The sequence below is a fragment of the Crocodylus porosus genome, unplaced genomic scaffold (genome assembly GCF_001723895.1).
Source record: "Crocodylus porosus isolate Cpor-Errol unplaced genomic scaffold, CroPor_comp1, whole genome shotgun sequence".
In the NCBI taxonomy this organism is placed as follows: Eukaryota; Metazoa; Chordata; order Crocodylia; family Crocodylidae; genus Crocodylus; species Crocodylus porosus.
Window position 1 is genome coordinate 16,339,802 of NW_017728915.1, and position 15,084 is coordinate 16,354,885.

At 43.2% G+C, this 15,084-nt stretch overlaps 1 protein-coding gene across 3 annotated transcripts in view; it reads right to left on the minus strand.

Moving 5' to 3' along the window:
* Window positions 1–15,078, minus strand: part of HEATR3 (HEAT repeat containing 3) — a 30,765-nt gene extending 15,687 nt beyond the window's left edge. Inside the window, exons 1-7 of one of the 3 annotated variants that reach the window (XM_019535750.1) lie at window positions 14,981–15,078; window positions 10,387–10,559; window positions 9,648–9,735; window positions 8,404–8,516; window positions 7,938–8,047; window positions 5,149–5,289; window positions 3,482–3,765 (exon numbers count right to left, since the gene is read on the minus strand). In XM_019535750.1, the coding sequence (XP_019391295.1) occupies window positions 3,482–3,765; window positions 5,149–5,289; window positions 7,938–8,047; window positions 8,404–8,516; window positions 9,648–9,735; window positions 10,387–10,439 (789 nt within the window). In that variant the 5' untranslated portion in view covers window positions 10,440–10,559; window positions 14,981–15,078. Of the gene's footprint in view, window positions 1–3,481; window positions 3,766–5,148; window positions 5,290–7,937; window positions 8,048–8,403; window positions 8,517–9,647; window positions 9,737–10,386; window positions 10,560–14,583; window positions 14,603–14,980 lie in introns of those variants that run through there. The other 2 variants (XM_019535747.1, XM_019535748.1) reach the window with 2 other exon arrangements.
* Window positions 15,079–15,084: the final 6 nt, after the last annotated feature.

The window sequence follows — 15,084 nt, forward strand, 5'->3', positions numbered from 1 at the left end:
CCGGATCCATCATTTTGCCCACCCTGGCTTAAATGCTGTTCATTGAGGCCCGTGTCCAATGAACTATATGGTAAATCATAAGGTTTTTGGCTTTGGACTAATATCATATGTAGTTTAGCTCGTGTAACTCTTTCGCCTTGTACCATTTATAAGTAGATACAAAAGTACCTGTGCTAAAACTTGTAGTAGTTTCAAAAAGTACAAAATGCATCAATTCTAGGTGAACAAAGTATATGTAAATTACTATAGGTATGTTTATTTCAAGATCAGTGTTTTCAAATTTGCTCCTTGCTTCTACATACTCAGGGAGACTGGGGTCTGACAGTAAGGAGGGGACCAAAGGTCTGCAGGAAGAAGTAGAGGGGCTGAGGGCAGAAGAACTACCTCACCCCCGTTTTATTTTCCCTGCTGTAGCAGTGGGAGGGCAACAAATTCAAGGCAAACCTCTAATAATTAGATTTGATGCTCAGAAATCATAATTTTTCCAATTATAGGATCTAATTATTAGATGGGGGGAGGGGGAGTCATCTTATATTCAAGTAAATACAGTATACTGCTTTCCCATTTTTAAAAATGCTGGTGAGCTTTTCTTTGAAAACCTCTCTTACCCCAAGCTCTGGAGCAGGGCCTAGTGTAAAGAATGAACCTTCTGCCATGAAAAACTGGCCAAATTCATCTTACAAGCCTCCAAAATATTTCTCTCTCTAATGTACTTAGTAGTGTCCCTCAACAAGCCCAAGCTATCTGGAGGTGAAAGCTGCCCAAATGTAAACAGGGACAAGAGCCAGAACTTGGCTGAGGTTAGAAATTAGTACTAGCTGCAGAGGAGGGGAGATGTAGGAACTTGGACTGGCAATAGAGGGATTAGGACTTGCTGGGCAAAGAGACTTTTGAAGCCAAGATGAGATATTTGAGCAGTAGAGACTGAGACAGGTGGGGAAGAGATAGGAAATTTTGCAAATGTTGACTTTATGTAAGAGAACGTTATTGCTCATAGGCTCTAACACTGAGTAGCCTCCAGACTAAGGGAAGAGAGAAAGGGGCAAATCATGGGAGGGCTTGGGATTGGAAGGCAGCAATTCAATAAGGAAATTATTAACACGAGGCAAACCAGGCCCAACTTCAGGCTCTATACCAGTGCTTAATTCAACATAGCTGTTTCAGTCATTGAAGCAACAAGAAAAAACTGTTCCTCATATTTTCTGCAAGATCTGCCTGAATGAAACCCAGAGTAACTGGGATAATGTTTGAATGCCAATAGTTGGCCATGTCTGAACTCTGAAGTGTCACATGAGATATTATACTTCAGAAATAGCTTGGAGACATTTCCTACAAGATATGGATGTTGAGGGCACACAGGCTGCAGGGCAAGGTAAAAAATAAATAAATAAATAAAAACACAGCAGCCTCACATTCTATCAAGTCAGCCTTTGAAGTCCCTGCTACGCCCTATCCACATTTTTATTCCAGAAAATCCCAATGCCTTCGTGAGAGCTGGCCCCTCTTCCCAAATCACATTTTGCTCCAGAGATTAGATTCTCTATTGTTTTACTATCTATCTGTAAGAACAACAGCAGGCTATTTGTTACAGTATGGACAATATAAACCAGTCTCATTTAAAAGTTGTCCTTTTCCATGATGCACCTTCCAAACTGACTCAACTCAGTTTACTTCTGGGATTAACCTTCCCAATTAAATTTTCAGCATGCATTTCAGGCTAAACAACAGGCATATCTTTGCCACAACTGAATTGCTATGGTAATTCTCCAAATCAAGGGTGACCAACTTGCAGCACATTTGCCACAAATGAGGCTGAGTGAGACCTTGGAGTCATAGCAGACTCCAAGATGAACATGAGCCAGCAGTGTAACGAGGCCATCAACAAAGCAGCTTGTCGTGTATTAGCAGATGCATGACCAACAGATTGAGGAAGGTGATGCTCCCCCTCTATTCGGCATTGGTCAGGCCGCAGTTGGAGTAGTGTGTCCAGTTTTAGGCACCGCACTTCAAGAGGGACATGGATCTGGAGAGGGTTCAGAGAAGAGCCATTCATATGATTAGTGGTCTCTGGGAAAGACCCTACGAGGGGAGGCTGAGCGATCTGGATCTCTTCAGCCTATACAAAAGATGGCTGAGGGGTGACCTTCTAGCCGCCTATACATTTGTCAGGGGGAGACAGCAGGAAATTGGGGATGTGCTGTTTACCAGAGTGCCCCAGAGAGTAACTAGGAATAATGGGTGCAAACTAGTCGAGAGTAGATTTAGGTTAGATGCTAGAAAGTTTTTTTTTACAATAAGGGTGGCCACAGTCTGGAAAGGGCTTCCAGGAGAGGTGGTATTAGCACCTAACTTGGAGGTGTTCAAGAGGAGGCTTGACAAATCACCTGGCTGGGGTCATCTGACCTTGGTCCTCGTTCCTGCCAGGGGCAGGGGGTTGGACACGATGATCTATTGGGTCCCTTCTGACTCTATAATCTATGACATGGGCAACCTGCATGTGGCTTGTGGAAGAATAAGGGGGGGAAGGGAGGGAGACAGGTAGTGCAATGGAATCTGATCCCCAGTCCCAACAACAGCACTTCCTGCCATGCCACATGTGCATGAAAGAAAGTGCAATTGTGGGTTTGGGGATCAGATCCCAGTCACACCATATTGCCAGTACAGGGAGAGCCTGAAATCACAGCAAGTTGCAGGCTGGCTACCCAGTATGCCCATGGTTGGGAACGCCAGTCAGATTTAGCCTTGGGACCTGATCAGGAACACAAATGTGTTATGATTCCGTGGCTGGTTCCTACTACACCTTAAAAAGAATGTGTGGCAGAGCATTCCCAGTGCTGGGAGCACCAGCTCACTGATCACTTCTCCCAGCCCTCAGAGCACATCAGAGCCCTCAAGGGCTCCAGTAAGCTCCAAGGCTGGGAGTGCTGACCAGTGGACTGGCACTTCTGATGCTGGGAGGGCACCAGACCCCTCAAAGGCCCCAGTGCTCTCAGAGGGCTTGGAGCACCCTAGCCCAACATTCCATTTAAGGCACAATGAACCAGCCACAAAATTACTGCACAAAATGTATTATAATTTTGTGACTTATTCTACATTTTATCGTACCATTAATTGCATGAACATGTGGCCAGCTTCATTAACTGGCTAAGCAAGTCTTAAGTGTAATATCTGGCAGTGGCCCCAGGAACAGAACTCAGAACCTCCCAGTTTCTAATCCCTCCCTCAGAGAAACAACTGCTTCCTTCAGAGACATGAGAGTTCTTTATTCTCAGTTGAAATTTCAAGCGTTTCCTATAGACTTGTGATACTAAAACAAAAAAAGTTGTAGGCTCAGTTTTTAGGGAGAATTTCAGTTAAGACCGCCCAGCCATCTGTAAGAATAAGGCTAGACAGAAAAGTGAAGCTGACTAACAACTAATCAAAAACAAAATTAGAAGCAAAACACTACACTAAACCCTGTCAGCTAGTCTGCCATACTCACTGGAAGCAGATCCAGAACGTTATTTTTTCTTCTGGCTTTTCCTTTCGGTGTCTCTTCCATTTCAACATCTTCATTCAATATAGATTTGTCTGTCATGTCATCCATATTTTCCTCAGTTTCTGCCGCTGCAGCAAGCTTTAACCGTTGTGTTTCAGCTTCTTTCATCTGAATAATAGTTTCACCAGCATCTATTGCTAAAGATTCTGAGAAAATCTTCAACATAGCATTAACTATACTTGCCAAGCTATTGGATGGTATGGTATCTTTTATATTCCAGCCAGTGCCTAAACAAGAGAGTCAGTGTCAAAACCCCTTTAAAACTATAAAACATATGACTTCTTTGCAGCCATAAGCTTGTACAACTAGTACAAGCTGTGATTTTTACACTCATCATTTATAATCACATCATTCACTCAGAATATTCAAGTGTTTTTAAAGATAAGTGTTATTCCCAATTTAAGCACAATCTGAAGCACAAAGAAATTTTTGATTTTCCCAAAAAATCTTGGGAACAGAACCCAACTCTAATTTCTGATTCCCTCCTCCAAGGCAATAACTGTTTCCTTTAAAAGACCATAAGGACTCTTTATTCCTGCTTAAAATTTCTGGTTCTTCCTATAAACTTGAGATATGCAACAGCAAGAGATGCAGGCACAAACTTACTGCAGTCTGGGACTAAAACCTCGAGCTATGGCAAACCTCAGCAGAAAGCTGAACAAAATGCATCACCAACACTGCTCTGTAGAAACTGTGATATAGGTAAGCCACGAAGACTAAACTAATTAAATTAGTTTAATTTCAAACACCTTATTTTCTTAATAGCAGCTCCCTTTATCCTAATTCTGTACTTCTTCCTTAATAAGCAACTTATTTGTATTCTATATCATGCTTGTAAGTAATCAAAATGAAACATAATTCAATAAAATCCTTCCCTTCCAAGAACTGTACACTTAAGACAGGAGGATTCTTAATTTCATTTAATGCCAAAAAAATCATCACTGGTTCACCTAGAAAGATTAATACAAGATGGGATGTTTTAGCTTTTGCTTCCCAGCAGATGTGATTTTTTTTTTTTAACCCACTTATGAAAACAGTTTCTGGACTATTTCAACGATTTCAGACAAAATTTGGTTGGTCAGTCTAGACAAGCCAAACTATTGCAAAACTATTTTCCAAATCTCCATTTCAGTACAACAGTTTGACCCTGCTTATAGTGACCAAACTAATTGTGTTAGAAATTGTTTACAAAATGTTTACATTTAATAACTGTTCTGGCTAAAGGTGAGTTCAAAGTCTGTTTTCAAATTATTCAATAAGTCAAGATCAGAACAGTCTTTAATATTACTGCCTTGCTTTACTAGTAGAAACAAATAAACTGTTAACTTCATGCCAGATTGGGGCAGAATATACAACAGTTTTCAAGTATGTTCTAAATATACTGGGTATCTCATATGAGAAGGTAATGGAATGAAAATATAGAACTCCAAGCAATCTGACAAGAATATGCTTACAAACAATTTACCAAGGCCTTACTTCTAGCTGGCACTATGAAGGCATAATTTGCTGCTAAAAATTTAGCATAAGAAAAAAAACAAGTCTTATGCATACTGAGCTCTGCTGCTACATTTCACATCTGAAATGTGTTATAATGTTCCATTAAATTATACCTGCCACCAGTGTCCTTAAAAGGATATATTCCATGGCAGGATCTGAGGACAGCATTACAGATTCCAATACTTGATGTGCAGAAGAACTGAAAGAAGAAAGCAGCTCTGGATTATCTTCCGTCACTGCTTGTAGACAATTTGCTGTTGAGACAAAAGAAGAAAAGCATACTATTTTCTCTAATTCGAGGGGGTATTATTATTCTAAATGCTATTCTATTCCACAAATACAGGATAAAAGTAATTTGTGATACCACACTGACCTAACAATCAATCCTTTTCTTATACAGTAAAAGCTGTGTTAACCAGCATTTCACTAACCAGAATACTTTATTAACTGGAATTTAATAAGTTAATAAATTATTCAGCCACGCTCCAGGCAGGCGGCAGGACTGGCCTGGCACATCACACTGGGCCACATTCAGCAGTGAGGCACAGAGATAGGGAGCAGAGCCCAGCCTGCAGCTGCAGCCTGCACTTGCCTAGTGCAGATAAAACAAAAGTAGATTGAAAGAAACTTACCTGCCTGCTGGGCCGGCTACAATCCTGGCTGCGCAGGGTATAACACTCAGATAACTGGAATTTAAGATAACTGGAACCCACCTTACCCCACTCATGCTGGATAACAAAGCTTTTACTGTATTAACAAAAAAAATCCTATCCTTTGCTCTTAATTAAGGAAGCATATAGAGGACTAAGTGACATAAGGACCTTGTTACAAACTCACAATATTTAGAGGTGTTTGTGGAATGTCATGCAGGTTTTCTTGAATTCATTTTACTGATATGGTATATGCGGTTTCTACATAATGTCATGCTGTATTTAGTCTTCTTATCCTTATGTTTCTTTGCATTGTGGCATTTGTTATACAGCAAAAGCTCTGTTATCCGGCACCCATGGGAGATGGAGGGGTGCCAGATAACCAAATATGCTGGTTACCTGAGAGGCCCAAACAGGCATCTTTCCTTGTTTGGGCTGCTGCCCCTCCCACCGCGTCTGGTGCACCGCTGCCCCTCCCTGGTGTCAGTTTGCCAGGGGACAGGGAGAGAAGCCCCACAGAGGCTGCTGTGCCCCAGGCTGTGGGGGCTCGGCAAAATCAGAAGTGCCACAGCAGGCACTTCCGGTTTCGCTTTTGCTATGTCGACTGGCATGCCAGTTAATGGAGCACGCTGGTTTCTAAGGTGCCAGATAACACAGCTTTTACTGTAAATGCATTGTTTACATGTTTTAGTAGGCCTAGATTTCATAATTTAATCATGATTTTTAGGTGTTACTCCTCAGACGGTGAGTTTTCCTGGGAGATGATTCAAGCCTAAATAGCTGAGAGAAGTAATCATTGAGAATTAGCATCTGACTTAGCTTTGTTTAATGGCCAGTCAGACTGACCCTTGCCAACCTGATTTGAAGCCTCTGAGTGAGGCCCTTGGAAACAACCATGAATTTACATTGTAAAAGGAGAGAACTGTAGCAAGAATAATACTTGGGAACAGGCTATTCAGGAAAGGATATTTCTCACAGTGGGGAAATTAAGTAAGAGAAGGTATCCTTAGCATGTGTCTGAAAGGATGCACATTTTCCCTGTGTCATAATTGGAGCAGGAAAGACTTCTGCTCTCATAAACAGATGCACCCTAAGGGACAGGAAGTTATATGTATAGTATGTATGTAATATATGTAAACAGCCAGATAAGAAACCATCCTTAAGTTTTGCCATGAGAGCAAGTGTTTGTCTTTAGTTTTCTCAGACACTGAAAATGACTTTAGATCTTCAGCCAAGGGGCTGAGTGTTCTGGCTGCAGAAGTTGAGGGTGCCCTGAGAAGAAGATCAGAGGCAGCAGCTGCTTTCTAACCTGTGAAGCTGAGAAGTGAGAGTTACATTCTTAGACCTTAGGGCTAAGATGGAGGGATAAGGCAAAATCGTCATTCTGTTATCTTTTGTTTATTCTTATCTTTCTGTCTGCATCTTCATATATGGTTATTGATTTCTTATGATTGCTCTTGTTTTTATCATAAACATTCTTATTTTTTTATAACAGTACTGTCAGTGGTAGGTGTGACTAGAGACCATTTGGCCACACAAACAGTCCTCTTCTTTGAAAAGGAGGATCTAAAATTTCTGAGCACATGACCAGACAAAGGTATGATTCTTTTACGTGCCAAAATCCCTCCGATTAAAAGCTGACAAGATGTGGGCAAGACAGGTAAAGCTCATGGGTCAGCTTGGAGCATCTCAGTCTGTTCACAGTGGTCAAGCAGCAGTCAGCAGAAAGGGGTCTGGGATTGAAAGGCACCCAGGAAGGTGTGAGACCACACTAGCATTGTCTCAATGGCTAATCTGATCAAATCTGGAGTCAGCCTGCATTACATATTATTCTTGCAAATACTTCTGCATGAATAACTTCACCTATAGGATTAGCTGTATTGACTTCTGTTACTCTTACACAGAAGCATTTGCCAGATCAGACCTTGATGGACTATATAAAGAGAAAAAGTAACTGGTTAGGCAAAAAAAACAAAGAAAAAAGACAAATCAACCATAAATCAGTTTTTCACATCTTTTGAATGTCCACAATACTTTTCCTCCCATAGAAATAGTTAACTACAATGGAAGAAACAAGCACAAGAAATTCAACCTCATAAGTAGTCAAACATTTTCAAATTCCTTTCTGAAGTCTTGTTTTCCATTTGTAAATGTATAGCATCCCTAAAATGTCTGTGAATTGCCATGAGACATCTCTACATTTCTAAAATTAAACTACATTAAGATCACTACCATCCTCTTTCATCACTTACCTGCAGAGATAGCCAGATCTACATTTGTGGAGAACTTCTTCAAGTACTGTAACATGGCATCCAAACAACCCTCTTTATTGAATATAGATACTGCTGTGCCATTGCACTCACTAATATATAAACAAAGAATAATACAATACTTATTAAAGTAAATGTTGCTAGTCAAAGACAAAGCTGTATATAAGACAAGACAAATGAATATACAAAATCCACAGAATTTTTAGACAGGAAGTGTTACAACCAACAAAAGGTAATTTGGACTGCATGGAAATTTGTGCAGACAGGTATCTGCAGGAAAGAGGATATGAATGGCCTTTATATCATTGTGTTATTGCACTGATCTTCGCACATAAGGAAAGTTATTCCCCTTTTCCCTCAGTTAATATATACCTAGAGAAAATATTTTTCAGGGCAACTAAATAATTAAGAAAAGCCCTACCCAATTTGATAATTACACAGTGCTTACCATACATTCCAAAGCACATTAACAGCCTCATTGGCTATGTCTTCAATATAATTTTTGTTTGTATCTTTGCATTTCTTTGGGGAGGCCTGGTTGGGGTCGAGTCCAGCACTGCACTGTAAGCAAACATACACAGACCAGCTAAGAGAAAGGCACACTTAGAAGCAGAGCAAACTAGAGATCTCAGGTCAACATCTTACAGTTAGCATGCAATTCTCCACGGGAAGAGTCGGGTAAAAACCAAATGGTTACCTTCTAAAGGAGAGCAGCAAATGTTTACAAAAATCACCTGGTATAATATCTGTTTTCCATTCTGTAGTTTTCAAAAGCGCTATTTTTGGTAAACAAATGTTTAACAAATTTACACCTTGAACTCTGCTATACATGTTACTTACAAACACTGTCTTCACATTTCCATTAATTTTGACAACACTAATTAGAAATGTACTCACTAGTCACACAGTGCTTTACTAATGTTGTTATTATCCACATTTCGTAAACGGGGAAAGCAACCAATGAGGTCAACGGATAAATGGAACCATGATTTGGCTTTAAGTTTTGTGTCTTAGCTACTGGATCAAACAGAAATTATATGGAATAATTAAAGATGTTAAGAATATTTATTGTTCATGGTTACAAAAACAGTAGTTTCTTCAACTGTAAATTCAGTCATTAATGTAGATGTTGTTCATCACTGTAATACTCATTAGAGATAGGATGCAAGTTTGAAGGTGGATCTGAATTGTCCCACACAGGTAAACATTCAAAGCCAGGAACCCGAGTCCTCATTTTGTAGTCATATCTATCAGCATAAAGCTTTTATAGCCACATCAAGTCCCAGGAACTTGTGGGACACTACATAGATACAAGCTGGCAAATAAGACAGAATCAAGTCCTTCCTTGGAATCTCTAAATTTATCTCTAGGGCTCTTTAAACAAACCATGCCTGAAGAGTTCCTCTCTGGAAAGGATTTAGTTGCAATTCTTAAAAGGAATGTTGTTATGGACATCCTTTCTGAATCTGCTTGCTGGATATCAATTAAAAATAAAAGAGAAAGCCATTTATAAAAATAAGACAAGGAGACACATGAATCTTGCCAGATCTCAAGCAACTCCTCTAGTGTAATCCTGCCAGTGTTGCAGTTTTAAGATACAATTAAGGTCTTGTAGCCATTTTCGAAGGGGAAAAATTTAGTGACTGGGACAATTAAAAAAAAAAAACCTCGGAAGTAAAGAAACAGGCATACCTCTTTCAAAAGTGCTACCAGGGGTGTCATGATATCTTTAGTCACCATGTCATCACAAACTTCAAAATCTCCGCAGGCACTGAGATTTCTGAAAGAAGTGAAATGCTTTTAATCAGATGTTACCTGGCTTTATTTAAAATGAAATGTATTTACGAACAATGAACTAGAAGGGGTCTATGTCATCAAATCCAGTCCCTTGGGTTCTGAGGCAAGAGACTCTGTTAATCCCCATTAAGGGATGCCCATAATCACCATGTTAAACCGTCACATTCAACTGTGAGATACAATACCCAAAATACCATGAACAGCCTCTAACATTCCCTAGGTTAAAGCCAGGCAGATCAGGATGCTGACAATAGCCTGCTGCCAAAACAGCAGCAAAAGTGTGGGTGAATATTCGCTTAGAGGATCCTAAGGAAAAATCAAAACAAAACAAAACCTGTCCTACCTCTACAAAGAAAGCAAGAAAAAAAGTAAAATGCAAGCAAACCACAATTACTTCTACTGTAACTGATTTAAAAAATATGCTAGGTTTAACTTCTAAAAAAAATCTTGTTTAACAATTTACATGCTACTATACACATCACCAACTTTGGTCTATAATATTTTTTAATGTAGAAATACTTTAAGGATAAAATTGGAAAGATGACATTCTTCTTTTTCTTATACTAGAAGCCCTTTGTCTTAGCTATCTATCGAAGTATTGCATTCTTACATTTTTTATTTATTAAATGCTTACCGGAGAGCTCCAGCAGCTGTCTCACGAACAGCTAAACTTTGATCTAGCAACATAGGGCCTAAACACCGGACAACATCTCTCTGCAGAAAATCTGGGATTGTATGCTTCTGCTGCAACAGTTTTGAAATGCTGGCACAGGCAAATTCCCTTACTTCAGCACTTGGGTTTTGCAGCTAGAATAGATACAAGCAAGGATGATTAGAAATTATCAGGGATCCAGGTTTTCTGTTTCCCACAGAAAAACAAAACAAAAACAAACCCATGGATTTTCCCATTTACCAGAGGAAAAAAATGCAGATTTTTCATTTTAACAGAGAAACATGTGGATTTTCTACTGCTGCAGAGAGGTCTCTGCAGGCTGGCAGAGTTTCTTGCAAAAAGAGCAGCAAACCCTAAGCCTGGTCCCAAGGGGGAGGGAGATTGGGGAAGAAGCATGGCCTTGGCTCAGGCTCACTTTTCCTTCTGGAGCTTGTGGGGTAAGTGGAGCTTGTAGGGGACTAGGGACCCCCTTCAGCAGTGCTGGGGGGCTATGAGTCAGGGCTGGGGAAGCTGTGGACTGTGGGAAGAGCCAGCAGGGCGGGGGAGAGAGGGGGACAGGGCGAGGGTTTGTCAGTGGGGGCTGAGGGAGCAGGGAGGTGTCCACAGGCACTCTCAGGCTAGCACAAGAGAACCCAGGCAGCATGCCCATGCCCCACCAGGGGTGGGGATGGGCAGGCAGGTGCCTAGCAGTGTTAAGCACCAGGGCACTTGCCCCGTCGCCCGCTCCCACAAGGAAGCAGCAGTGGTCACAGCACAGCACTGCAACTCAGGGGATGCTGCAATGTGCCAGAGACCTGGTCAGGTGCCAAACTGTTGCACTATTGGACTGGGCGGCTGGCTCCACGCCTCCATGTGGGGCTTCCAGCACTCCAGCAGGAAGCTGCATGTGCAGGCAAGCAGGAGCCCTGCCAAACCCAATGGCACACTATGCCATGCCTCCATATGCGCCATCAAGCCAGGCAGGAAGCAGCGCATGGAGGCACGGAGTCGCATGCCATCAAGCCAGGTAGGCTCCTGCTTACTTCCACATGTGGCTTCCCGCTGAAGTGCTGGAAGCACAAGTGCATATGGAGGCACAAAGCCTGCCCAGCTCCATGGTGTGCAGCTCCTGGTTCACATGCCATCAGGTCGGGCCAGCCAGCTCTGTACCTCCACGTGGGGCTTCCGGCACTCCGGTGGGAAGCCGCACATGGAGGTACAGAGGCCACCCGACCCGATGGCGAGCGCCTCCCACCTGCAGCGCCACGATCCGCACCTGCTGATATGGAGCTAACCCAGTCTGGTGTGAAGGTACATGCCAACAGGCCAGGCTGGCTTCCTGCCAGCACGTGCAGGGCCTGGGACTCTGCCAGAGGCACACACTGCCAAGGGCTCTCACAGCTATGAGCGCCCTGAGGGCCCACCACCTGCTGCTGCTGAACTGCCGGCAGTGGGAAGTATGCACCACAACCCCCCACCACAAAACCCCATACCCACCCACAAGATCCACACACCCACCCCCGTGCACCAGGATGTGGTGGGGGAGCTGCCGCTGCTGGGAGTTAGCAAGTTGGAGGTAGTCAGGGAGTGAGGGGCACTGGTAGGGCTGGGGCAGGCTGGGGCTTGGGAGTGAGAGGTAATGTTATATCAGGGCTGCTCAGCACCACAAACCAGTGGTGGGGAGAGAGGAGGAGACAACTGCAGCCAGACTGGCAGCCTGCTAAGTGAGAGGGACAGCAGGACTTCTGATTTCCCATGATGAAAAATCCAAAATCAAATGCCAGAAGGTATTGTATTCAAAATGTATTTTATTGTAGTGACTGAAGCACCGGTAGGCTTCCAAACTGCTTTAAAGCAGTAAATCTATCAATAAAACATTGCGTTCAACTAATACCTGTATATATAGTGGCATTTCTTCACAGATTTTGGGTTTTTAATCCAAGATTTTGCAGTGGGTTTTTCTGAGAGAATTTGCCATTTTAAAAACAGAGAAAACTAGGATGTCTGGAAATCATGTTTGATGGAAAAAAGTTACATTTAGCAAAGTATAAAAACCTGCAACTCCAAACAGAATTGGATTAGCAGAGCACTAAGCATGGCCCGGGTCCAGGGTATGACTGTAAACTTTATCCAACTGGAAGGCCTGGGGGCAACAGGGTGGGGCTACTCTTCTAGAATATACCACAATGTTGCCACTTCCAGACCAAGGCAAGTACAGAGCACCTCAAAATCCTGAACCTCACTGCCTTGTGGCTACTCCTTGGGTGGAGAAAAGCTAAGGGACATCACCCTAATAGAAATGTGCCCTTGCTGAGGCATTGGGGAGTCAGCAGCAGTTCTTATTTGTTCTCAAGCTGGATAAAAAGTAATGATTTAAAAAAAAAAATCACATTTCTTAAATTTAAATAACTTTTAATCATATTTTTTATTTTTTTGGTAAGATACTTTAAAAAAAACCCAACAACCTATATAAAGGTAGTTTTAATCTAAGGTGTGTTAAAGCTCAAAGACATAATCATGGAATAGGGATTATAACTTCTAATTATATACCATTTGAGGCAATATATTCATGTAACTTTTTAGAAAAGTTTTATCAGTAAGTCACAACAGGCCATGGACTATATCAGGGGCCTGATCTAATGGGGTTCCCAGAGGCTCTTCTATAGATTAGTAAATATTAAAGAGAACTACTCTATTCTGTTGGACTCAGTGCTCAGCCTAGAAGATCCCATTATGTATCTCTGTGATGCTTAGTTTCAGTTCTCAGACTGGATTTGTCTCTCCAGAGATAACATCCTTGTTAACAGCAGTATATGGAGATGAGAGATAACAGACCTGATTACCTAGCTATCAGCTCTCTTCTCTCTCTGCAAATTTGTGTACACAGTCCTTACCTTTCTCTAAAAGCACAAAGCTTCAAGAAGTTAAATGAATGAAGGATATCAAACAAGAAGAACGCACTTTTCTATAGAAAACAACGATTAAACCAAGGCTTCCTGATCAGTGACTTAAATTACTTTGATTTAAATCAGATCCACCCTGTCTGTCCTTCTCTAGCAGAAGCTACAACCATAGAGGCACTGAACATCTGGACTCGGTCTGGCCTTTGGATTCTGTCTCAATGGTCTAAACCAGGGACAGTAAGTCTTGGGCAGTTGCCACTCCATACTCTTTCTTGCCTAAGGGTACACGTTGAAAGTCTTGGTGACTAGTTAGTTTTTAAAAAGCTAAAATGTATTAAAACTCTTCATCTAAGCTTTAAGTCAATAATGTGATACTATTAGGAGGTGGGGAAGCTAGGAACCCTTGCATGTATGGGAAGCCCAGAAAAAGATTTCAGGGTTCTAGTGGCTCACACACAAATACAACTGTGCAAGACATCATTTCAAAAAGGCTAAATTACCTCTGTGCTGTTTCCCCAGGAGGGATGAATAAGCCACAAGAGGAATATGCACTTTTTTGGCATCATGCTTTAAAATACACAGACAGTGAAGGTGGTCCACAGGGCCTATGGCAGACGTTAAATTTTAACATGTTGACAGGACAAATGATTGGTAGATACTTCTGCGCCACAACCATGAACAACGCATGCCCCTGGAGGCTGGGGGTGCATGGTGACCACTCACAGGTAGTGGCGGCGTTAGTAAGCACGGAGTTCCTGCAGGCAGTATCAGTGGCAAGATGCCACCAGCGGTGTCAGCAGCAAGTGGGGAGGGATGGCAAGTGGCGAATGCCCACACGTGCCGCTGGCAACATCACCAGCGGCCAATCTCAGGGGGTGCACATGCACACCCTATGCGTTGCCAATGTTTTTGACCAGCAACAACTTAATGGCTGGTCCACCATTTTAATCCAGGAATAAACTGGTCTGACTCCTGACATGTTATGATTCATTGCCCAATAGTTGTGTGCAACACATGGCAAATATAACATGTACCAGAGGCCATAAGGAACATGATGAACAATTGCCCCCACAGGACAGGACAAGAGGAGAGCAACTTCCGTTGCAACACAGATGATTTAGGCTATTAGAAAAAATTTTCCAACTACCAGGGAAGCAAGGCAAGAAGCACCCTGGAGCAGATTCTCCTTTGCCATAAGTTTTGAAGAGCAGATTAGAGACCCCCGTGCCCAGGAAAATGCAGATCGCACTAGCTGGACTAGACCAAGGGAGTTCACCCTTTTTCCCCGGTGGGCTGCATAAGCAGTGGCCATGTCTGCAGGCCAAATCCTGCAGGTGGTCCTGATCCGACTCTGCCAGCGGTAGCAGGGACCACCAAGCAGCAAGAAGAGGGGCGGGGATGTGGCCGGAGAAGGGGGCACGACTCCGGCCCAGCTGTCACGGGGCCCCAGCAGCGCGGAGCGAGGAGCTGGGGGATCCGGCCCGAGGCTGCTCCGCCTGCCCGGGAGCACAAGCTCGGGGCCCTGCAGCGCCGCCGTCTCAGGCACGGCCCGGCGGGAGCCGCAGGCAGGCCCCGCACACTAGCAGCAGGCCGCGCTATCCCGGGCACCGAGGCCGCCCCACCTCCAGTCCCACCAAGCCGAGCCAAGGCGCCCCGGCCCCGCACGCGCCCACCTTGTCCAGCAGCTCGGCGGCCGCGCAGTCCACTTGGCCAGGCTCGTCCCCGCCGGGCCCCACCTGCGTCCCGGCGGGCGAGAACGGGGCCCTCGCGAACCGCC